At 53.2% G+C, this 23,850-nt stretch overlaps 6 protein-coding genes across 6 annotated transcripts; 4 read left to right on the top strand and 2 right to left on the bottom strand.

The window, feature by feature from the left end:
* The first annotated feature begins 1 nt into the window (after position 1).
* On the top strand, positions 2 to 2,674 carry BDP81DRAFT_414223 (ATP-dependent RNA helicase SUB2). The gene is made up of 4 exons (XM_060589344.1): positions 2 to 551; positions 1,122 to 1,532; positions 1,583 to 2,201; positions 2,258 to 2,674. The coding sequence occupies exons 1-4, from the start codon at positions 329 to 331 to the stop codon at positions 2,304 to 2,306; spliced, it is 1,302 nt and encodes a 433-aa protein (XP_060452175.1). The 5' UTR covers positions 2 to 328; the 3' UTR covers positions 2,307 to 2,674.
* A 5,462-nt stretch (positions 2,675 to 8,136) lies between these two features.
* On the bottom strand, positions 8,137 to 8,990 carry BDP81DRAFT_15854 (uncharacterized protein). The gene has a single exon (XM_060581988.1). It carries the CDS (start codon positions 8,851 to 8,853, stop codon positions 8,380 to 8,382), a length of 474 nt encoding a protein of 157 aa, XP_060452174.1. The 5' UTR covers positions 8,854 to 8,990; the 3' UTR covers positions 8,137 to 8,379.
* A 2,816-nt stretch (positions 8,991 to 11,806) lies between these two features.
* BDP81DRAFT_15833 (uncharacterized protein) lies at positions 11,807 to 12,628 on the bottom strand. The gene has a single exon (XM_060581983.1). The coding sequence runs from the start codon at positions 12,510 to 12,512 to the stop codon at positions 11,934 to 11,936; it is 579 nt and encodes a 192-aa protein (XP_060452173.1). The 5' UTR covers positions 12,513 to 12,628; the 3' UTR covers positions 11,807 to 11,933.
* Positions 12,629 to 15,009: 2,381 nt separating this feature from the next.
* BDP81DRAFT_15837 (uncharacterized protein) lies at positions 15,010 to 15,959 on the top strand. Its single transcript, XM_060581985.1, has one exon. It carries the CDS (start codon positions 15,307 to 15,309, stop codon positions 15,823 to 15,825), a length of 519 nt encoding a protein of 172 aa, XP_060452172.1. The 5' UTR covers positions 15,010 to 15,306; the 3' UTR covers positions 15,826 to 15,959.
* A 2,980-nt stretch (positions 15,960 to 18,939) lies between these two features.
* On the top strand, positions 18,940 to 21,065 carry BDP81DRAFT_305348 (cyclin; the record flags this gene model as incomplete). The annotated part of the gene is made up of 2 exons (XM_060583162.1): positions 18,940 to 19,336; positions 19,396 to 21,065. 2 exons carry the CDS (start codon positions 18,940 to 18,942, stop codon positions 21,063 to 21,065), a joined length of 2,067 nt encoding a protein of 688 aa, XP_060452171.1.
* A 26-nt stretch (positions 21,066 to 21,091) lies between these two features.
* On the top strand, positions 21,092 to 21,880 carry BDP81DRAFT_15866 (uncharacterized protein). Its single transcript, XM_060581989.1, has one exon. It carries the CDS (start codon positions 21,242 to 21,244, stop codon positions 21,704 to 21,706), a length of 465 nt encoding a protein of 154 aa, XP_060452170.1. The 5' UTR covers positions 21,092 to 21,241; the 3' UTR covers positions 21,707 to 21,880.
* Positions 21,881 to 23,850: the final 1,970 nt, after the last annotated feature.

The raw sequence follows: 23,850 nt of genomic DNA, 5'->3' as shown, positions 1-23,850 counted from the left end.
ACGTCGTCCTTGGATCTTCCACTTCCACATCAAATACGGCGCCTCCTCCCATCACGCCTCCCAACCCTACACCTCCAATTGCCATCCGCTTTTAATCCCCCTCGCCTGTCGTGCACTTTTCTCGACACGAGCCCGCGGTTATTTTTTCCTCCTGCGATTTCTATAGTCTTTCGACGCACCTTCCTCTTTACGCGACACAGATCGTCACGTCTCCTGACACCCCAAGCTTCGCATTCGCAGCCTTGGGACCTTTTTCGTCGTTGCGCATCAGTACAACGACCCTTTACCTACCGACACTTCAATAACGACACTCCCGACAATTGACAACATGTCTGCTGAGGAGGATCTCATCGATTACTCCGACGAGGAGCTCCAGACCAACGAGACTGCGGCCGCCTCCAACGGAAAGAAGGCTGACGCTGCCGCCGGTAACAACGTCGACAAGAAGGGCAGCTATGTCGGCATCCACTCGACCGGTTTCCGCGACTTCCTCTTGAAGCCCGAGCTTCTCCGCGCTATTGGCGATTGCGGTTTCGAGCATCCTTCGGAGGGTCAGTCCTGAGTTTATGATACCCTAACCCATACATCATCCCCTCCCCCATCAGCAAAGCGTCCGTCCATCTCGCAAGCCACGCAAGAACAAAAAGCCATCGACGTCGCCACCGAAGAAGAGAGATAAAAACGTACCGAGAAGCGGGAGTCAAGTTGGACATCCAAGTTTTTGTACGGGCACTGCTCGCGAATCCACCGGTGATAGGTGGATTATTCAAGCGGCCGTTTTGGGGGAAGCGTGATAGCACCCCTCGGCCGCGCGAACATTGTGGTGTTCCCGAGTGCACTTCATCTGGTCGGTCTCGCTGCTAGAGTCTTGCCTCTCAGCGGTCTGGCTACTTTTGCATCACAGCCGCGAGCGACACATGGCGCATACGACGCCGACGCTCGCGACTCGTGCTCTGCCCCAGCCATCATCTTCATTGATCGATTGGCGCGTTGTTGTCGGTGGAGGAGGAGACCAACTCGACAAAATGGCTTCTTTGCGCAGATGGACGGGCCCTTTGCACGCCCTCTACGTCGTTCTTCTGCTCTTGGAACACATATCTAACTTCGGCGCGATCCAACAGTCCAACAAACCTGTATTCCTCAGGCTCTCCTCGGTGGAGATATCATCTGCCAGGCCAAGTCTGGTCTCGGAAAGACAGCCGTCTTCGTTCTGACGACCCTGCAACAAGTTGAGCCTGTTCAGGGCGAGGTCTCCGTGTTGGTTATGTGCCACACTCGTGAGCTCGCCTTCCAGATTCGCAACGAGTACAACCGTTTCAGCAAGTACATGCCCGATATCAAGACTGGCGTCTTCTATGGTGGTACCCCCATCCAGAAGGATGTCGAGACGATCAAGAACAAGGAGACCTGCCCCCACGTCATTGTGGGCACCCCTGGCCGACTTAACGCGTTGGTCCGCGACAAGGTTCTCCGCCTCGGCAGCGTCCGCATTTTCGTCCTCGACGAGTGCGACAAGATGCTCGACCAGATCGGTGAGTTACGGCCTCACATCCGCCGCCGACCAGTCTCTAACAGAAACCAGACATGCGCCGTGACGTCCAGGAGATCTTCCGCGCTACCCCCACCCAGAAGCAGGTCATGATGTTCTCGGCCACCTTGTCCGATGAGATCAAGCCCATTTGCCGAAAGTTCATGCAGAACCCTACCGAGCACTACGTCGACGAAGACACCAAGCTCACCCTGCACGGTCTTCAGCAATACTACATCAAGCTCGAGGAGCGTGAGAAGAACCGCAAGCTCAACGAGCTTCTGGATGACCTTCAGTTCAACCAGGTCATCATCTTCGTCAAGAGCACGCTGCGTGCGACCGAGCTGGACAAGTTGCTGAGAGAGTGCAACTTCCCCTCCATCGCCGTCCACTCCGGCGTCAGCCAGGAGGAGCGTATCCGCCGCTACAAGGAGTTCAAGGAGTTTAACAAGCGTATCTGTGTTGCTACCGACGTCTTCGGCAGAGGTATCGATATCGAGCGTATCAACTTGGCCATCAACTACGATCTGCCCGCCGATGCCGACTCGTACCTGCACAGAGTCGGTCGTGCCGGTCGTTTCGGTACCAAAGGTCTTGCCATCTCCTTTGTGAGCACTGACCAGGACCAGGAGGTTCTCAAGGCTATTGAGAAGCGCTTCGAGGTTGCCCTTCCGTAAGTTTTCTCTCAAGCCTATGCTTTTCTTGTCACGTATCTAACACTTTTTTCAGTGAGTTCCCCAATGAGGGCATCGATGCCAGCACCTACATGGCCTCTTAGGCGTGCCATGCCACGGTTTTGGCAGGGCTTTCTGCCGGTGTATTTTCTTGGTTCTGGTTTCGGGAAATTGCAAAATTTGGACGTGGGTGACGCACACGTAAAGCGGTCACGCAAAAGGGAAAAGATGAAGCTGCTTTGAAAGTGCAAATGAGAAAAAGTCTATCAAGCCTCTCGCGGAGAGGTCTCTTGCTGTTTGTACAGAGTAGTTATCAACATGGAATCAAGACTGGATCACCACGCTCATTGTAATCCATTGCTCGCATGATGTGTCCCCACGACAGGTTCGGTCCGTGGGATATTATGGCTAGATCATGCTGTCACTCTGAGCGGTACTCAGCTTTCCTGGCCTGGCTACAACTGTTTTCTCCCATTGTCTTGAACAAGAGCCCATTTGGAAAATATGAAATGCTCCTCGAGGTTCCTGCTTTCTGCAATGCCACTACTTTGAGCAGACCTGCAAGTTCGGGGCCCCACGATGTTGACGATCCCTTTTCTAGCGCGCATGTTTTTGTTCCCAGCCCTCGGGGGGTCAATGTATGTCCCCCTGGTCTGACATTCTCCGCCTGACTTGTAGTAGCCTCCACGGCCACCTTTCCTGGACCGCTTGATGGAACCTCGTGGTCAAAATCTTGCATGTACCTAGGTTCTGTATTTGCCTGCTCGTATTGGCGTCAAAAATTGAAGGGGGACGGCCGCGTGTAGATGCGTGAGCTTATCACGTCGTTTCGCGGCATGGGCGCGGTATCTCGCAGTGTGACTGTGGAGGTCAACCAGCTAAAGGGCCTTTGTCAACTACATTGAATCGTGTCGCCGTCTATCGCAGGTTCTGTTTGGATGACTCCTATCGCGGAACGGGGCAACGGTCCCTCATTCGATTAGAAGCAGGGTCATCACACATGCCTTGAAAGATTTTCCAGGCTCACGATCTAGTATCCCACCTTTGCTACATTGGGGTTTTATCTACAAGTAGGCGGTCCATCCTAACGAGGAGTGGCAAGCGGTACGCAAGGCAGAGAGATCTTGAGCTTGAAATTCTCTCTCCTTCCATATTCAAAGGCCTCCCATCGTTTCATCAATGACTCTGCAAGATCCATAGCACGATGACAATCTAGTCCTTGATCTACTTCGATAGTAAAAGCGCAGCGGACGCTTTGCTGATGGGGCAGGGGATGATGTATAGGTCAGGGCATCACAAACTCGTCCACTTATCAAGTGAATAGCTACTAGTAGGGCCTCTGGTCATTATGGAGATTTATACTGAGCGATTACTGGTAGAGGCGTAGCCGTCTTCTTATGGCGGCCCGCCCGCCTACTACTACTTTATTAATAGCTATATAGGGTTACGTATTTTAGCCGACTTTTTAACCTTTTAAATAACTATTATACTATAACCACTATTTTCGACTCGACCTTTAATAGCTATTATATAGTAGACTTTTAATTATTTCTATTTACTTCCATCCGCTATAAATATCTTCTTCCCGTTAGTTACGGTTCTTACTATAGTATTATTTACTATTAATAATGTTTAACCTTAACTTCTATCACTTAACTATGCGTCATATATTTATTCGTTAGATATATAAGGCCTTTAAAGAGCGGGTATCGTTCTCGGTAGTTTAATATTTAATTATTTTAAAGCGGACAACCGGCTTTACCCTTTTAATATAATATAATATATAACCGGAGACGTCGATACCGTCTATTTCTAGTACGGTAAGGGTAAATAATAGGACGATTTTTTTCTTTAAGGGGCGTAATGAGGGGAAGTATGGTACCAAGGGCTCGCACTTGACGATATAGTAGAGGCCTAGGTTAATAATATATATACCTAAGCGACGGTAGGCGAGGTCTGGGGTGTAGAACCTAGTAGTCGTGGGTAGTTCTATCGGGTTGGGCGGGGTGATTCGAGCTATCGCGGTTGAGAAGTCGGCTTGCTTGGAAGTAGAGGTGTTGTGGATGTGAGAGGATGTTGAAGAAGAAGAGATCTGCCCGCGGTTCGATAGCTCGATGAATCTCTTATGCCCGCCTCGAAGGCATCAAGGTACTTTAAGTTCGGCGGGCCAGAAGGTTCAAAAGATACGGCGGTGCAACCTTGGGCGGCTCCGACCTTGACGGCATCACCGGCTGTCTTCCCGCCCGGTCGTTGCGCCATACAAAACTCAAGATGTGGCTGGTGATGCGGCTGGACGGCCTAGAGGGGTGCCTTTTGTAGTAAAAGCTCTGCGCGGGTTAAAGGGTCCTATTACTGGATTAAACTATAGAGATACGTATATATTAGTATATACTATTAAAGTGTAATTAGGTATAGAGATATTTGCAAAGGGTGAGCTTTTTTAAGCAATTATGTGCCTAGAATGATTAAAAGAACTAATAGCTACCAGTAGGACGTCGAGAAGGCCGTCCACGGCACCCAGGTACATCGCAATATTGCCCTTGATGACGCGACCGTTTTGGATCATCGGGCTAAACGGGCTGTCGATGTAAGGGCACAGAAGTCCCCGGGGCGATGAAATTGTCGCCAACGTCAATCCACTTCGCTTTTCCAGGGGGGGTTTGTGGCATGACGGCGTTCAGCGAGAGGGGGTAGATGCCACCGCCGCTGGGCTACTCGCCGCCAAGTAGTGCTCCTTCTCGTGTATTACTGAGGTAATAGGCAACTAGCGACTACTACTATTATGAACTTCCCTGCTGTTTTTGTCTTGAGTTGATGATCATGTGGAATTCCAAAACCTCTCGTTTCTCCATCTTCCCAGCGATACCTCTCACACCATCCGAGATTTCTGTCATCTACACCCGCAGTGGAAACGAAGCTGGGTAAAGGGTACACTACCTAGATATAGTTGCAATTCAGGGCTCAAAGATCAGATTATGGGTTGATGTTTCGTCTATTACGCAGTTCGATGGAGGCATTTACTTTGCCTATTGGCCGGTCCGCGTCCGTGATTGAGAGGCAATGTTCTGAAGTCGCAAGTCCAATGAAAGCTGAGAAAGCTGGGAGCTTCTGAAATGACTTCCTCCATACGGTGTGTTCTATCGAGGAAATTTTATCGAAGAGCATTTCTTATGGCAAGAATGGCTTGAGATCAAAGGCAACGCGGTTCAATATGTCTCAAGGTCGTTGGATTGATTGCTCCTACGCGCTACGATTCGGCGACCTTCTCATAGCATAGACGTCTGTACTGGAGTAGACTTTTCGCAAACAGCTTCGAGAGGAGGTGTCCTATCTTAGAACCGGCTTGTCTTGATCGTCTTCCAACGTCCGTCGCTACCCTGTGTTACGTCACCTGTACGAGAGCAGAGAGGGTCCATTATCATTCTGTACCATGCCCAGAGTCCGCCGGTTGGTTCCCGCGATCAGCTTCATAGGTCTGCCGTTCAACACCCGCTGGCTCTCCAACACGTCTTGAACATGAATTTGGACAAGCTTGCCCTGCCCGTCACTCAAATGCCACTACGCCGCCATCTACGAGAGCACGCGGGACGTCATGAAGGGGATGGTACACAGTCTCACTCTACGCCTTCTGGTCTTTTCTCGAACCCGCCGTAGGAGCATACGTCAAGCACGTGTCCCACCGGCGGAATCAGAGTCAATCAACAAAGTCATTCCTGTGGAGTTTCGAGCGCTATCCGGTGCTGTGACCTGGAGTCGCGAGAAGTATATTTCAGGGCTCTCTTGTCGTAAGCTTCCACTATCCAAGAAGCCATAAGGTGTGCCCAAACTTCCTTCATCTCCAGTCGTGCTAATAAAACGTGATGGTCGCCGCCCCTCGGATGTGGTAGAACGTTGATTCACACACTTGGAACATAGATCACTAGGTCCATCCACGAGTACTCTTCCTCTTGGCTATACCGTATTCTACACGGAATAAGTGACTAGCAAAAAATAGCACGCAACGAAGAATAACGGAAGACGCCGAGGATCCTAGTAGAAACAAACTATCATCACGAACTTCTCATACACAATCATCAACACCATATTCTGTGCCGCCGGAGCAGGATATCGCCCAAATTCAAAAGCAGCCAAATCTCTACAAAGACAGCGGATAGACTACGAGGACTTCCAAGCACCCTACTCCCGAAGCATTACACAGTCACATGCACGAATTGCTCGCACGACACAACCTTTTAGACGGATTTATGATGATTATGGCGCAAGGAAAGGAGAAGATGAGCAATGGAATTGAGCATGGAGATTGGGCATTGATATTACTTAGATTTTCTCCAACCGCAATGCGACGAGGACGCCGCATTTTTCGACGCCCGGGAGGCTGCCACACTGTGGCGGTACACATACATAGGGGTCCCGTTGCCTCCCCCTCTCTTATTAAGTATACCGTCGATTCCAAGCCTCCTTCCTCGAAGTTACGCACCGATCAGCGTCGATACCCTACCGTTGGGCTGGGAGGGACTCAAGCCGTACGCGTTCCCAGTGATAAGGGTTTTTGGGACAGCATCACTCTCAAAAATCCGGTTCTATCTGGTAGCAACATATTTACTTTGCAACATGGTCCGCCTCGAGGCTGTGAGAGACTGAAAACTCACTCCATACCCAGGCCCTTCTGGACCCCATCACTCGAAAGTTCAGCAGGATAAGTCTTGCCTTGATACCTGCGGCTCTGCTACGAAAGGCTTCAGACCTCACCTCGACATGAAGAGCCCAGCCTCACAAATGTCCCAAGCAAACGGCCTCACCAAAGCAGTCTTCCCCGTCCGTAGCAGAAATAAACACATCAAACTCTGCCTGAATACCCTGAACAGCATCGTCCTTGTATCATCTCACACCTCTCATCATACCAGCCTAAATCAACCCTCAAATCTGCACGCCCCCGAGAAGAGAAAGCTTACATCAAGAGTCATCACCGTAGGTACCCTATCTCATGACACGAGAAAACAAAACCCCAGAAAGAAAAATTTCATTCACACATGACTTGTACAGAAATGGACACAAATCCCTTTGTCCCTCCACACCACTCTTCCTCTTCCTTGCCGATTCCAAGCGAGGCCAACCCCCCCCCCCCCCCCCCCCAAGCAACTACCTCACTCGCCGAAAAGGCCAGGCCAGGCAGGAATTCCCCAGAGGCCTCAATGACGATGATTCACGAGCTTATCCTTCTCCCATACTTCCCTGCTCTTCGAAGAAAGGTGGCTAGCCTCAGACCTGAATCAGCCTCGTTGCCTACCTGCCTACATGCCTACGCATTTACGTAGCCAGCCATCGCAAAGGATATTAAAAACCCCTCCAAACTTAGACACACATCACGAGATCACATACGGCGCATCAAAAGCAACAAAGCAAAGAACCTAGATACCATACGCTGGTCCATCCCAGTCCCCCATCCTCAAATTCCTCGAAGACAGCCTTGGCCAAATGTCAAAATCAGCCTACATACTAAACAAAGCCTCGCAGCCTGACACCCTCCAGAGCGGCTGAAAGACATACTGCCCAGTCTGCGAGACAAGCCTGCCGAACATACGCAACAACGTACAAGGCTTGGCCAACACAGCGCCGCATACCCGGATAGACGAAAAGCATATTTCACATTCAACTTGCTTAGCATATAGCTGCAACCTTGGCATGCTGTCATGCCGTGATGGGCAGCGTCATCCAGCCTAGCTTCGCTCCGCAATGAAATGCAATGTAATGTAATGTAACGGAACAGCTTTTGTAAATCTCATCAATAATTGCAATATCCCCCCCTCCCCCCAAATCTGCCTGCCCAACCCGCCAGGCGCATGCGCTTCTCTCATAAACCTTACGTTTCTCATGTTCGTCGCAGCGACAAAAAAAAACACAGCCACAAAAGGAGGCTGAATCAAGCGCTGGCAGCCGACATACTCTAGATGTCGACGTTTTTTTTTTCCTGCTGCTGCCGAATGCTGGCTGGCTGAGTTGCTTCCCTGCTGCGCCTGCGCCTACGTACGCGCGCCTACATTGACTGGGGAGGAGCCGCGTCCGCCGTGCCTCGGTAAACCGGGCAGCTCTCAAAATCTGGGTCGCCTTACGAAATAACGATAGACTATCGCGGACTCCGTACGAATCGATGCTAAAAAAGAGTGTACTCCGTACCGATTACTCTAAATTACGACAAAAAAAGGGGACTCTGGGAGAGCCGGGAGCCTTCGTCACTGGAGAGAAAAGCACTTCTGGTCGCGAGTCGTGCGCTGAAACCCAAGATCTGGGGCAAAAGCATATCCGGCGGGGAGGGTGGGAGTGAGGGAGAGCCAAGACTCGCAAAGGGCCGCAGGGCCGCAGCGAACTCCAGCAAGCTGTCACGCGGGAGCCGGATAGGTGGGCGGTGGAGAAAAAGAGTTGTTCGGATTGCGCAAAGCGGGAACCATTGCAGCTTAATCGACGAGTTTCGACAAAAGAGTTCGGGACAGCTTGGCAGTTGGCAACTCTTGTCTCCGATCCATTCGGGCTCGCTTTCAACGGAAGAGGTCGGGTTGAGAACTTGAAAGAGGGCATCGTAGGTTCACCGTTCTCCGTCCAGGTCCAGTAACAGGACCTCTCCGGACCTGTCTCCCCACCCACCGCAGTGGCCATATTTGCGGTGATAAGGACAGCACATCGTAAGAGTCATTCTCCGTGGACCATGACGGCGAAGATAGGTTCGCTTCCATGTTTGACACGTCGGCGAACCGGTGACTAAATCGCCCACGCTGTCTGTCCCCCCTATCGCCGACACCGGTCCATTTCCTCCTCTTGCAGAATCCACAGCGTTCTTGCTACCTGAGGCCGCTGGAGCGATTGCGTGCACGCGTTGCTACCTGGCGGGTTCCGACAAGGGCCGTGGCGTTGGTGTTGTGAAGTTTACACGATGCTCCGCGTCGCTATGCTGGTCCAGCCCTGTCCCCAAAGTTCCCAGGTAGTCATTTGGCCGAGGCTGGGGGGACGCACTTGCGTCCTCGCATTTTGTAAAACCCATATGGTTCAAGGAATTTCTCGCTTCATGACGTCTAGACTAGGGACCAAAACTGTCTGTCAGCCGCCGGTGCCCGGGGGGGGGGGGGTCAGATCTGAGATGAGATTCACGCAGTAAGCCCATGCAAGGCTATTGCTCAGCTGCCTGCGCGTGAAGAATTGCACAATGGATGAGGGATGGCTGGGCTGCCTGTTTGACGATGACCTGTTGAGAGGTTTCCATAGGCTGCCGTGCCGAGCCAAAAAGCCAATCAGTATCCATACAGCGTAGGGCCCCTCCTACGGTTACTGTTCCCTTGGTGATTTGCCTTGTGGTGCCGGTGAAGCTGGGGTCGCAGACGGGGGTTGTTGTTGGTGGATGACATCCAATCCATGCTGCTGCCTGGTTCAGAATTTGAGAGGAGGGGGCCCCCAAGGGCTTGGTGATCCCTCGCCCGTAGGAAGTGGGTGAGAGCGGTCACCAGGAATAGACAGAGAGATTCATTGATGAGGCAGGGTGGCAAGGTGATTCGCCCGTCAGCTCTTCTCTGGGTCCGTTTCCCATGCGAGCATGTCTCATCAAACGGTGCCCGACTAAGAGCATCTAAGGCTGTGGAACTGGACGCCTCGGCCTTGGATATTCGGATTGGCCTCCGGAACCCCATCGTTGACGCCAGCTTCTCTCCATAATAATGCCTTTTGGATGACGACCAAAGTAGTCGGACTTTGGGACGTGGCTGGAATGGCCCCCAGATCGTTAGTAACGCCGCCTGCCGAGCTGAAGGGTCACGCGAGGCGCCGCTGTCGCGTCTCTCCAACATCTCAGCTCGCGGGTAGCCGTGAAACCAGGCTCAAGTTCCCACAGGCTGCGCCGCCAGCGCCAAGCTGTCTTAGTGATGGCCTCGCAGAATCGAGGATCGAGAGGGGCGAGACGCTAGCAGGCAATCTGACTGCTCATGATAGTTCACATCTTGCTTACAGGAAACAAGAGACAAAATGTCCCAATCACCGACACTTCCGGGGCAGCGGACGGCTCCCCACCATCCATACCTTGGCGAGGAAATGCGCTTGGGTTGCGGCTTACTTGCTTGCCTCATCTCGAACCGACAGAACAGTGCTGCGCGCCGTGCACAAGCAGGCCGTTCAGACGACTTTGCCAGTTCACACAGTATTAGCCAGGCGGAGAGGCAAAATGAGGGGTTCCGTCCGTCACCAACAGCATGTCCAACGTCAATATTGGCCAAACTTCACCCGCTAGCTGACTTGAGTGACGGCAAATCGCCGGCGACGAAGCGTGACTGAAGCCTAGTGGTGCAACCGCCTCCCCGCAGTTGATGACTATGAGTAAATGGCGTCGACGAATGACAATTTCTCGATTTGACAAGCGCTGTTCCGTGGGATCACGGTGACGGAATAACAGCAGACGTCTCTCCACAAGTCGAAACCTCCGCATCACGAGTTCGCGTTGAGTTTCTCACAAACATGCCGTTCAATATCACCATCGAGTGATGTCTAGATCTCCCCATTCACTAACACGCGGGATATTCCGGGTGGCATATTCAATATCTCCAGACTGCAGAGGGCACGAGGAGATCACGGAAGGGTCTTCTCGCTATCGCCGATGTCCGTAAGCGAGCCAAATTGGGGGATATTTGTGTCGTTGGGCCTTAGTCATGCTGAAAAAGAGCGAGATTGTCGCTCGGATGAGCTCTCGGGCGGTGCTGAAACCCAACGCAATTCCCGTCAGGGGGGGGGGATCATCACCCCATCGTGCCCATGTGGTGTGCCAGTCGAGCTAGAAAGCCGCGATCTTCTCGAAGCCTTCCGCTTTAGACCGCTCGAGGCCCTTAGTTGGTCTGGACCAACCGATTCTTTCCATCAGGCAACCAAATTTTGTCTCGGTGACTCCTTTGGTGTGTCGCACTCTGTGTCTGTGTATAAGCCAGCATGGTGTGTTGTTTGAGATTGAATGCGCACCATCAGAAAAAGTTTTCAATGATCCGGTGCAATATTGATGCGAGCTTTACCGAAAGCTAGAACGGCGCGAGCTGATATAGAGTCATACGAGTATTCGGTTGCGCGCCACGATGTTCGAAGCTCACCGTTTGCTTGAGTCGTGTGCATCAGCCGCGCGGCAAACCACGGCAGCGGCATCCTGCAACTTCCCGCGATCATCTTTCCTCAATAGTAGTATTGTGTTCCCGTTGAAACATCGTGAACATGACACAGTCATAGCATGGGCCTTGCGAAAACCCCTTATCCCGTGGGCAGAATCGAGCGAATCCGAGAATCCACGGACATGCGTAAACGAAGCCTCGCTTTCCATGCCACGGCGCCGTGGAGACGCAAGTCTTCTAGCCGCCACCTGGAAACAAAATCCTTTGGTTCGCGAGCTGTGCCACATAAGTGAGCGCCGCCCTGCTTCTGAGATGTTTGTCTTTGTCGGGAGGAGGCCTGAGACGTATTGAGAGCATGAGAGCCTGGCCAGCTAGAGTTGACTCATCGAGGTAACTGTATGGCCACGTATCGGCGCTCATTGGTCTAAGGAGATCCCGTATTACCGGAGGAGGCCAAGGATGTTAAAGCCCACTTGCAACGAACTGGACAACGACAGCCTAACAGGTGTAACAATTTGCAAGGTGCGCGCAGGTCTATGGCTGGATGGAGGACGTCCACGGTCCACATTCCACTGCAAGACAGCGAACGTGTTGCAAGGAATCCGATCATGTGTACGGATATCGTAGAATTCCGTCCTGGCTTGAAGAAAAGCTCCACGCTGTGGTTCTGCTCTCGGAGTAAGCTCCTCGGGCGAATGAGAATTCGGACAGACAACGGTGAGAATTTGTCCAATGAGTGCCAGCTGTTTGTTCTTGGCCCCTCTTTATCTTCCCTTCATCGACGCTGCCCTGCCGCCGAACGACAATCTGAGTTCGTTGGCCTGCATCCAAGACGGCAATGCTGGACAGGTTGAGAACAGCCCTCCAATGATGGCCTGCCGCGGGGCGGAGCGGGGCTGGCTGCGACGGAGGTGTGTGACATGGCAACACCAGTGAAGCTGCAGAAAGCCTGCAGCTTGCAGCTAGACCGAGTGATGCCTGCGAACTGCACAAGGGGGCGGTGGCCAGATGACGGCATTTGGAGGGAAGCAGGCTCGAATCTTCACGTCCCCCCTCCTCCTCTTCTCGCGGGGCCAAACTTGATGCCATTCCCAGCCCCCAACTTCTAGAAGACTCATAGCCATGAATACGTTCGTGGGGAGAAGTTGCGAGACGTTGGGGGTTACTGTTGTCAACCCTGGGCATATTCTGTACTATGCAGCATGCTTGAAGCGTGACAGGGTGCCCTTTTGGCCCTGAGAAAATGCTGGGCAATGATGCCAAAGTTTGCAGGTTCGGTACGAATCGGAACAAATCTCGTGGTCGCCGGGGTCTAAACTGGCGGTCGGTCTCCCGCGCGCCCAGTCGTCTCCAGTTTTGACCAGTACCGAAGCACGAGTGTTGTCCGGCGGGCGAGATGAGCCGATACGTGCAGTCATGTATTCAAGGCGACAAGGCCAAGACCACCAGGCGAATGAAAACCACCAGCCGCCCAGGACATCTGACACTGATTGGCTGTTTGTCTTTCCCACAGAGTTATTCGTAGTGTACGGAGTACTTCGTGGCAAACAGAATGCTCCCTGTGCTTCCTGTGCTCCCTCGTCCCTGTCCCCTTCGATACTGACACTTTGCTCCATTGCGTCGTTGTTATCTGGCACCTGTTACATCCAGCAAAGTATAGAGCACCCATGCGCTGCTTGGGTGACTTGTGCACATTGTGCACCGTCCTCGAAATGAAGATATGCAGCGTGTGGGGGTTAGCTCGAAGGTACTGCTTTAGGTCGTTCCAACATGATTGACATCGCAAAAGTGTATCAGAGTTCTCGCCTGTGATGTTTCGACGTGTCTATTTGAAGGTCAAGCATGTGTAATTTGTTTAAAGACCGGGCAAGAGCAATGCATCGCAAACATCTCATCTTATGGCATTCCCTGTGGAAAAGGATTGCTTTGAAGCGTGGAAGGCCTGGCTCTTTTTCGGTACTCCGTAGACAGCGGCGTCTTTCAGAGAGGATGCGACGTGCAGGCAAGACGCGTAGACGGGATCCTCGGGTCGTGGGAAGAGGGACAAGACAAACCAGCCATATCGAGATGGAGGATCATCGAAGAGGGAGGCTTGGTCTGTGGAGCCATGATAGGTAGACGATACGTAAAATGAGATGGACGCTGGTGACAGTGTGGCTGAATCCACCGGATGCGATCTATTCCATTGTCCCCGAGACGTCCGTGTTTTGCGAGAGTCCAAGACCAAGTTGGTGCGTCCGTATCACTGTAGCTTATTAGACGGGCTGACAAAGACGTAGGGCGGCTGAGAAATCGCTCCTGAGGTCAAGGAAGCGCCGGAGACGCGCAACTGGCATGCCTCCGTAAGCGTCTCTCTTTTGAACTTTGCAATCCATTATCCAGCAACAAAGCTCAGAACTTGAAGCGGAGTTCGTGGCGGAATTCGAGGGGGCGCACTTCGGTATCTCGGGGCTCGAGGATCCACTGAGTCTGACTCTGACGGAAGCCCGCCTTCGCCAGACAGGCAGGTATCAAGGTGCAGCGCGGTATCCGTACTCTGGCTGGAGGATGAACCCTTTCTCGGCGACGGTTTGTCATTCTTCAGGCTTGCAAAGACCACTGAGCCACTGGGCTTCGAGCAGTGACTGAGTGCGTATGAGGTCACTGGCCAGGGCGGGTTCAGAGGTCCGCAGGACGACCCGTACAGAGGTCCATCGTTCCTGTACGGATACCTGATGGAGACTCGGGTGTCGACGACCTCGGTAGGAAGTGCCATCGGCTCTCGAGCAATAGTCCGATAGCGAAATTGGGGTGATATCATCGTTGGACGCGTTGACGGCATTTCGGTGGTAGAGTGCTCGCGATGCCAGGCCCCCGATGCCCTTTGGAAGTCGCTTTGACGTTGTAAGCCGAGCAGCAGTATTCGTACACTGAGTATTGCCCCCGTCAGTGGTCAGGTCACTGTCTAGAGAGATGAACATGGCCGTGTAAACTCGACTCGGCAGCCCATCGAGATCCGCCAACAGCGGTGATTGGAGCTGACGGTTTTGTGTGGTGCGTGCGCGTGTCGGTATCTCTCGCAGGCGGTTTCTGGCTGTGGCTAAGGTAATCAGGAGCGTCGTGGTTGGCTGGCTTGCTTGCCCCGATTCCCCGAGCTCTCAAAGGGTGTGTAGTGTGGCATGATGAGACAGGATGGCACGCAATCCCTCTAGGTATTCCTTTGGACCAAAGCTTGACCATCCAGTGGCGAGACTTTGGGCGAGACAACAGCTGTTGTCAGTCGATTCTTTGAAGATTGTCGCATGCGCTGGGGGAACGGGTGGGATCGCTTGCAGTTGGCCGGATGAAATCGAAAACATCGAATGCCAATATTTCGTGAAAGCCAGACTCGTGATACCCTCATGAGCACAAGCCGTGGCGTGTTCATGCTTACACGAAAGACACGGCGTGCTTCATCTCAAGGCTATAAGGGTTGTCTCGAGGGTATGTGTCTCTTTCATCCTGCAAATCTGGGTTTGTTGCCTGGCTGTAACTGCAATATCCAAATACAGGTGGCGCTATAGCTGGACGAGGTGTGGATGGACGGAAGAGAAGGCATGGATAGGTCGTTGAGAGAGGGCGTCAATGTCTGCAAAATTTCGAAGTCTACACTACGGCACAGGAGGAGGATCGATTGCGATGGCGTGGCGGAGGGGGGCGTGAGCCTTGATGGTCAACTATGACTCTTTTTTTTCTTCTCCCCCTCCTCCCCTCCTCCCCTCCGTGCCTCCTTCCCTACGAACCTGGACGAACCTGCCTTGCCCCGGGGGGCTCTTTCTCTCTCTCTCTTGCAAGGTGCAACTGCTCCTGCCTTGCCGGCTTGGGGCTGGGCAGCAGCAGCCATTCAGCGGTGCAGCTTGCCAGAAACCACAAAGGCTGGGCCACTGCAGAGGGTGTGTTGCTGCCGCACACGAGTGGTTGAGCAGCCATTTTAGGCTTGGCGGGGCTAACCTCAAACGACATGGCGTGGAACAAGTTGGACCAATCAAGAAGAAGGTTACGACGTGAGCAGCCACTTGGCGACGGAAGATGCCAGAGCCAAAATAGTCGTGCAGAAGATTTGATGCAGGCCGTGAGGGGGGAGAGAGAACTTGAGAAGAGCTCCAAGCTCCAAGCTCAGGCACCGGAGCAGAAAGCCAGACAGACCCCAAGGTTGCTAGGCATCAAGGGGTGGGATGAATGCATGGAACGAAATGGAAATGGATACCTTACTTTACACAGTCCACCACAAGGCCACAGTGTTGCGTTTGGTTTGGTTGGTGGCGATGGAAAGTTCGGGCATCATCTCGGGCGTTTGGGCCGGGTGGGAACAGAAGCAGAGATACCTAAACGACCATCGGGGACGGGAGGACAAGCAATGAAGCAGGTAGGGACGCAGTTGATGATTGAGCAGTTTGGGGCCTTGGGCAGAGAACAAGCAGACAGCAGACAACGAACTGAGAGGACACTCAGGATAGCAACACTGGAACAGAACACATGAGAGGTGGGTAAAGTGGAGTTTGGGGGGATATGCAACTGTCAATATGTGAGAGAGTGTGAGTAAGAGGCAAGGGGATTTGGGGGCATTTGATATGTGTGTGAGGTGTGTATGAGCAGCTGGATGAGTATGAGTAATGACAGGAAAGATGAGTGAGGAGCAGCGAGGGAAGACACACTCGACTCCAAACGAGAAAGAGAGGTGGATGAGAGTGTGAGTCTGAGAGCCATGAAAAAGAGTGGAGACAGTGGCTATTTTTTTTTTTGGTTTTCAATATGCCCCTCCACCCCGGGAAGGAGGACAAGATGGCCCACTCTGTATCACGGCATCAGCCAATGAAAGGACAGATGAAGAAAAGACAGTGGACGGATGCTGAGACTCGCTGGGTGTTCCGGGCCTCGGCTGCATCCTTTCCATCTCCCCTCTCTTTTTCTTTCCCTGGCAGTGCCTGGGAAACCGAGTGAGGTGAGGTGCGAGGTGGTAGTGGCCAGCAAGAGGTCGGTGCAAGGCACTTGCAAGTGGCAGGCTGGCAGCAAGTCTAAGGTATCCCTCTGCTCTTTCCCACCCACCCTTCCACGCCTTCCAGTTCTTCGAATCAAAGGGTGCACAAAGTCCCAGGTCCCAGTTCCCAGTGGCCCACACCAGTTTCCCATACCAGAACCCAGTGTCCGGTACCTGTCTCCATGTACCTTTCCCCGTCCCATCCAATGTACCTTTTCCCCTTCTAGTTCTTGCTCTTGCCTGTATCCGTACTCCGTACTTCGTGCCGTCGCGACGACAGCGGGCAGGGTCAGAGGAAAGAGAGAGAGTGGGAGAGACTGCCCGTGGAGTCTGGGACTCTGGGTGTGTGAGTGGCAGAGTGCTGCCCCCCAGGCATTCAAAACTATCGCCGCGCCCACATCGCCGTGCACCTGTGTCCTCCCCCCCTTCCCTTTCCTTTTGATCCATCGAACAATCGCCATCGCCATGTTCGATTCCAAGGTCTAAATCTGTACGACAGCGACTCTCCGAAGTCTGCTAGACGTGCCTCATCTCGGGACTCCCTGAGAAGAGACTCTAGACCAACTCTCCGCTTATTCCTTTGTAAACTTGCTTTCAAGGTCGTATAGCAACACGTCTGCTACGCCTCTCACTCTCTCCTCTCACTCCGACCCAGCAGATCAGTCACTCACCGTGTCCTAATCTACCGGATCCCTCACCCCCTCACCCCCTCGCCTCCAAGAGTCATCTCGGCCACCCTCGGTCACGTTACTCATCGAGCATCATCGCAACACATCATCATCATCCTCAACACCACACGACAACCGCCTAACCCTCGCCATCCCTAGGCTCCCTTGTTTGCAACCGCAGCGGCATTCACTTGTTCCTTGCGGCTAACAAAGGCATCAACCTACGGATACTTTCCATTTTCAGCGCAAGCTCCACCACCAGCAACCACCATCACGAAGCAGCCCAGGCACGCAGGCTTTCAATCCCTCTTACGCTGGGATATTTTGAGATCGGGTTACGGCTTCAATAGAGTCATACGCCTTTCTCATCGTCACCCAACGGACCCTCTGCTGCCTACCTGCCTACCAGCGTTTTCACGCAAGCTCCTTGTCTATCACAGTTACTCATTTTCCTGCCTTTCACAAAAAAAAAAAGAGATCTCTCCGATACCCTGCAACTATCTCATTCGGCTCTTACACCTTATACTCATTCCTTTTTAATCACTTGCCCCGGCAATATCCACGACAATAGCTCACACGACGATTACGACTCATCTTTCAACCTGGCGTCTCATCAGCTGACCCAGCATCTCCTTCGCCACACTCCTCTGTAGTCGCCAAGAAACATCTCCATCCGAGGGACTCAAAGCATTGCCTGCAAGGTTAGTACCAAGCCCAGTTTGATTTCCTGCACAGTATTCCCTCCCCCAGCCAGCACGAACACGTCAAGCGCCGCAAAAGTGGATGAGAGGCAGACAGCGTGAGTGAGTGAGAGAGAGAGAGAGTCTCGAAGAGAATCAGAGACACAACGCGACCAGACTAGCAAAACCCAGCTCTGCACCAGCAACCTGGCTACCTATCCGGCCTGCCTGTCACTCTTTTCCCCTTTGGCCTCTCCTGGTTCTCGAGAGAGCGATCACGCACTCAACCGGACCACTCTTACCCACCCCCTGTCCACCCCCGGGGTCTCCTTCTCGGCCTTCCCTAGGCTGCCACTGCCACTGCCACCTTTTGCACGTCTCTCACTCTCTTTCCTTCCCGCGCACACGCACTCACACGCACTTTCACTTTCCCTTTCTCCCCCCCCCCCCCTCCCCCTCCATATTCACACCTGCCTGTCACTTGGAGCCACCTGCTTGGGCGGCAACCCAACCAGGTTCACCCCCCTTCGCCACCCCAAACCCGAAAGAGTCATCCACACCCAATCTGGGGCCCTCGACCCAGACTTGAGCCACCCAAGGGGTCCTCCGACTTCGTCACGCCAGGCCAAGTCGCCCCTCTGAACACGTTCAAGATACCACGGGCGGCGCAAGGCGAAAAAGAGTCACACCTCATCCCACCTGCTTGGATATAACCTCTCCTCGCAGCCACACTTGGCCCAGTACCTTGCCTCCCCTCACTCTTCCCTTCCGACTCCGACTTCGCCCTCCTCTAATCAACATCATCAACTCTCCTCTCAACCCATACCCACCCTATCACCACTCACCTATTACACATCTAATATTACATACTCGTCGCATCGCATCAATGGTGTTTCTGCAGTAGCTCACCATATAATCAGGACCTTTTAGCCCTCCTATTAGATGCATTAACCCTACGATGCCTCTTCGAATTACAAAATCTACTCCAGTCGCCCGTCTTGTTTCGTCTTCCGGTTTGATCCTTCGTGTAACGTCGGCTGTGGACATTTGCGTCTAGAAGCCGCCTCCCCTATCTACGACTCTCAAAGACTTTACAACAGTAACTACAAGCTGTTGTGAAGTTGCGCGTTTCTGATACGGAATCACGATCTGCTCATACGAACCCTTTACGGTTTACCCGGTTTACTTAGCTTGACGGCGACTGGAGGAATCTCTCCCATATCGAAGACCCCCCAAACGCCAAATACCCTCCACCACTTATATCCAAGATGAAGTACGCCACCGAAGATTCGTCGGCTTTCATCAGCACCTACCAAAACAAAACCTACAGCTCCTCTCTCGAATCCCTGACCTCCACATCGTCCGGCTCGGTTTGGTCTGCTGTATCCTCTCAATCATCCACCTCGACATCTCCCACCAACACCTCCGACTCCGATTCCGCCGACGTATATTGCTTGTCGCGATCCTCGGCCGCGTGCGACACTGCTGTTGGATTTACAAGCCCTTGGGCCAGACAGCCTAGCCAACAAGCCGCTGCTGCCGCCATTCCCCAGGAGCTGCGACAAAACCCTAGACGAACCAGTGGGAGCGCAACCCGCTCTGGAGCACCCCCGACTCTGGTTCGCCAGGCTGAGCGCAAGGTCAACTTCGTCGATAACCTTGTCGGTAAGCAGTATTGAATATGCATGTAGTCGTCCAGTCCTCTAATCCAGTTGTCCTTTTAGATTCATCGACACAGATTGTCGAGGCTATCTGGCCCCTTTCCTCAGTTGTCTGCCGCAATGAACTCGGTAACAAGGCGGTGCTGCCGCTGCGCACCTTCATTCAGGAGACTCTGCGCCGCTCCCGCACCAGCTACTCCACCCTCCAGGTTGCGCTCTATTACCTGATCCTGATTAAGCCCCACGTCCCGAAGCACGATTTCACCATGGAACAGCCCGACGACAAGCAGGAGTGCCGCGCACTTCAGTGCGGCCGCCGCATGTTCCTCGCTGCTCTCATCCTCGCCTCCAAGTACCTTCAAGATCGCAACTACTCCGCCAGAGCTTGGAGTAAGATTTCCGGGCTCAACACGGGGGAAATCAACCAGAACGAGATTGCATTCTTGCTAGCGGTCGACTGGAAGCTGCACATCACCGACGAGGTCTTCCAGCGCTGGACAGAAATCGTCTTGAAGTACACCCCTCCGTCTCCCCCCGCTCCTGGAACTTCCGCCCAATGGTACGCGCAACAGAGCTCGAACTGGAAGATGGTTATCCTCAAACTCAACCCTGAGCTGGACAACATCGAAGGTTTGATTCCCACGGCGCATATCGCTCCCAGCTCTCGCACCTTGTCTCGTCACCGCACCATGCTTCCGGCGGCGCAAGATGTTATGGCTGCGACCGGCGCCTGTGGAATGGGGTACGACTCAACCGAGCTTACCCCTACCCCGAGATCCTACCAAACCCCGAATATTATGGAGCCTTCCCCAGCCACTGTATATACTCCGGGCCGGCTGGCTCCCGCTCTCGGGCTACTTCCCACCCCGCGTCTGACGCCCCAGTCGAGCGGATACAGCACTCCTGCCGTGGGTGCTGCATCCCATCTCGGCAAGGGCAGCGCAATGGGCCTCGCCATGGCCCAGGCTTCTTGCGTCAGCGCAACTCAGTGCCTCGACCGCTGGCCTGTTGCCAACACCTCGTCGCCTCAAGGTTACTTCCCTGTTCGTCGCTCTTCTCTCGCCACTTCAATCTCAACCGCGTCTTCTCCCGAATCGATGGTTTCTGATACGTCGCGCACCTCTCGCTCATCTTCTATCTCATCTGCTTCTTCACTGGTCAACGCGCCGGCCCCTCTGGGTGTCCAGGCGCGATTCCGGTCCGCGAAGCTGTGCAGTGAGAGGTCAAGCCTGAGACCGACTATCACCTCGGTTCCTGAGGACTACGAAGAGACTTGCATCACGTCTTCGCCCGAGTCCTACACCGGCCCGGTTGGCAGACTCTGCGAAATGTCGTTGGATACTCCACTGGCTCAGAGAGAACGCGAATTGGATGAGATGACCCACGACCCCGCGAACGACGCCGCTCGGGCACTCCAGGAGCTTCAGAACTATCGTTCCGACGACTCTACTCCTACTGCCATGTCCTCGCGTAAGCGCGCTCGGGGTGTTTCGATTGTCGACAACTGCCTCCAGGAGAACGTTCGGGACATGCTTTCGAGCAACTACTCGGGCAAGCAATGGACCCAGAATCTGGTTCGCCCAAGAAACAGCCAGATGGGCGCAAATGACCGAGGCTCCCCTCGCAAGCGCGTTTGCTGCGCCAGCGAAGCTGCTCCGGTTTACGAGGCATCAATGCTTCATTCAATCGACGGATACCGCGGACCGGGCATGTGGGAGGGAATTCTCAACTGAGCACATTGTGCAAACCTCCCGAGATACCTACTGGTCAAAAGTTGAACACATCTTGACCTCCTTGTGCAATATCCTCCATTTCCTTTGTCAAAAATGAAACAAATACGGGGCGGCGGGGTACGGAAAGTGCTAATGATACCACCTTGGCGGTTCATCGAGTCCTTAGAACAGCTTAGATGGCGTCAAGGAACGGCACGAAAAGCGTGATAATCTTTGCATGCATCAACGGATCAAGGCATATGGGGGGCGGTGGACGGCGAAGAAGCTATGGCGGCATTTTCGCCGCGTTTTGTGTTTGTACGATCACGCTGAAGAAGAGAGTCGATTTGCGTTTTGAATTTTTTGCGTTTTGTCGGCCTGAGAACCGAGCTATTGCTGGTTCTCGAGCTATCTGCATTCTGGATTGGAGACGAAAGGGTCTTCCGAATCGAATCGCCCGCGATCAGAGTTTGGGAGAGTGTGATTGGGCGCTCGATGGGAGATCCGAAAGGGGCGACCAAAACGAGCCAACAAGAAACACCATTTCATTCGCTGCGCGCGGCATCTGTGATCCGTCGCGATTCATCGGATATGTTTCATCACACACAAAAGGATGCAAACGACACGGCACGTGTTACTACAACTTCATACGAAAGCGATGAAGCTATATTCGAGAGACTCATAGCTAGCTTTTCGACCACGAGACACAAGTTGTTTGCTTTGTCTGGCCTATCAAATCAAGATCTTACCAGATTTGGAACCGAGTTCTCTTCTGTGTACCCTTCGCGCTGGAAACAGCCTTGTTCACAATGTGCTTCGTGAAAGCAGGTACCTATAGTGTACCTTGCGAGTGCTTATTCATTGAACGGAGAACTTCCGATGACCTGCTAATACGGTGACACCAGGTGCCTATTGAGGTTGTCTCTCAGAGACTGAGCTTGAGGTTCTCGAAACGGAGCTGCCAACGGCGTATTGACCGTGACCAAGCGAGAGAAATAGCTAACCTCAAGTCTAGACGGTCTGAGACGGAGCCCGGGACGGAGAAGCCTGATGCAGAGAACACAAAAACCGGTTGATTCCTTTGACAACACTTGACCCATGAAGAAATGACGAGATGTCATTTGGCGGCCGCCGCGGCGGTGGTGCTGCTACAGTGCTACCTAACGCCCGATGGTTCGTCGGCGATAACGCGGGCGCGCGGCGCGCTGGGGGTGTTTGGTCACGGTGAGCGATTGTGAGGGAGTGTGAGTCATACCGCGCGCCGCCCGGCCTATGCTCCGGGCCCTCCCAACGACACCACCACCTCACCACCACCCACCATTGGCGGTTGACGACCACACATCCAACCGTTATTCGGTGGTGGGTTTCCCGCTTGCCGCTTAAGGAAAGTCCATTATGGGCTTTTTGAGCAAGAATACTTTTTTCCTTCTCTTTCTTTGACACAACCCTTGTCACGCGTTGGGCAGGGAAAAATGGGATGGAGGGGCGGCTGGGTAAGGTAGGTAGGTCTATGCTACAGGTTTGTCAATTGAAGACTGGTTTTGCCGTTTTTTATTTACAAGACGCTAATAAGTGGCTAACGCGGTATATTGGTGCTTCTTTTACCTTAGGACTAGTTAGTCTGAGAGGGCCATGTGTGAAACGGTGCCAGGCATCCCGTTTCGGAGGTTTCGGGGAGGGAGGGATGGATGATTCAGCCTGATGTTGAATTTCGTGTATCATGGCCCGCTTACACGGAGGGAAAGAATGGGAGTCACTCGCCGGTTTTCCTTTCCTTTTGGATAACGGCGTGAGTGAACGTAGGTGACTAGTGTCTCCTGCGTAGAGGAGGGATTCACATGACTGAGAGCAAGGGGATGGCATGTCACCGAGCGCTGGCTGGGACACACACCACCCTGGGAAGCGCTTATTGAATTTACGATTGGGGTTTCTTTTTGCCTAGAGAGGAAGCCTTACACGAGGTTTCTCAAGGGACCTTGGTTCCTTTCTTGAGACGGGATGACGAGTGTCTCAAGTTGGATGGTGGGGATGGTTCTTGGTTGTCACGATGAAGTTTGAGGAGCCTGAGTTCCGAGATTTTGGCCACGCTGGATGGCTTGTTTGGGTTGGCTTCGCAGGCAGTCACTGATGTCGTGGACGGCGATGATGGGACTGATGGCGAAGGGGGGAGCCGGTTCGTCACGGTGTTTGACGCGACTGCCTGGCCCCGTTTTACCCGCCTGTTCTCGAATGTGGCGATGATGCAGGCCCATGCTGATTCTCGGAAGAGTTTCCGATGGTTTGTTGGTTCGGTCTGTGTAAGTCTGTTGGAGAGTCATCGAAGTGAAGATGCTTTTTCGGATGCGAAAGAGCGTTCAGAGATTCCACTACACTCAATCTGGGACGCCGGGATGATGTGCTTTCCGGTGGGGGAAACCAGTCATCGGTGTAGATGATGCCTTTGCAGTCGGCGACTTTTGAGTTCCTGATCCGGATATCCCGGCGCGATAACTCTCCCTTCTTTCTTTGGCCGTCTTGCTCACTCGGTCAGCGTGCCCGGAGTGTGCTTCTTGCTTTCTACATACGTTTCTGTTTCTTTGACGGGAGTATACCAAGATTGAAGGAGGGGTAGACAATGACGGCCTACCCGATTCAGCTCGCCGATTTGGGGGGGGGGGGGGGTTATTCAACACCCCGTCTCGGTGAGATGGTTTGGGGTCAAGTTGGACGGGAAGGAGAAGCATGCCAGTGCGTGCCGCGCGGATGCCGGAGGCCGACGGCCTATGTATGCATGTGCATGTATGTGTTCGCCGATATGTCAACCCCC

The sequence above is a fragment of the Colletotrichum phormii genome (assembly GCF_030913505.1).
Source record: "Colletotrichum phormii strain CBS 102054 chromosome Unknown BDP81scaffold_1, whole genome shotgun sequence".
NCBI lineage: Eukaryota > Fungi > Ascomycota > Sordariomycetes > Glomerellales > Glomerellaceae > Colletotrichum > Colletotrichum phormii.
Note: the sequence above shows the minus strand (reverse complement) of the source record. Positions and strands in the feature narration are given on the sequence as shown.

What these genes read in the sequence shown, in the direction of transcription:
- BDP81DRAFT_15833 (XM_060581983.1), bottom strand. Translation starts at nt 12,512, where the DNA reads ATGCCCAGGGTTGACAACAGTAACCCCCAACGTCTCGCAACTTCTCCC.
- BDP81DRAFT_414223 (XM_060589344.1), top strand. Translation starts at nt 329, where the DNA reads ATGTCTGCTGAGGAGGATCTCATCGATTACTCCGACGAGGAGCTCCAG. An exon ending in CAAGATGCTCGACCAGATCG is followed by an intron (nt 1,533 to 1,582) that starts GTGAGTTACGGC and finishes AACAGAAACCAG; the next exon opens with ACATGCGCCGTGACGTCCAG. An exon ending in CGCTTCGAGGTTGCCCTTCC is followed by an intron (nt 2,202 to 2,257) that starts GTAAGTTTTCTC and finishes CACTTTTTTCAG; the next exon opens with TGAGTTCCCCAATGAGGGCA.
- BDP81DRAFT_15837 (XM_060581985.1), top strand. Translation starts at nt 15,307, where the DNA reads ATGGCGTGGAACAAGTTGGACCAATCAAGAAGAAGGTTACGACGTGAG.
- BDP81DRAFT_15866 (XM_060581989.1), top strand. Translation starts at nt 21,242, where the DNA reads ATGGCGTCAAGGAACGGCACGAAAAGCGTGATAATCTTTGCATGCATC.
- BDP81DRAFT_15854 (XM_060581988.1), bottom strand. Translation starts at nt 8,853, where the DNA reads ATGGCCACTGCGGTGGGTGGGGAGACAGGTCCGGAGAGGTCCTGTTAC.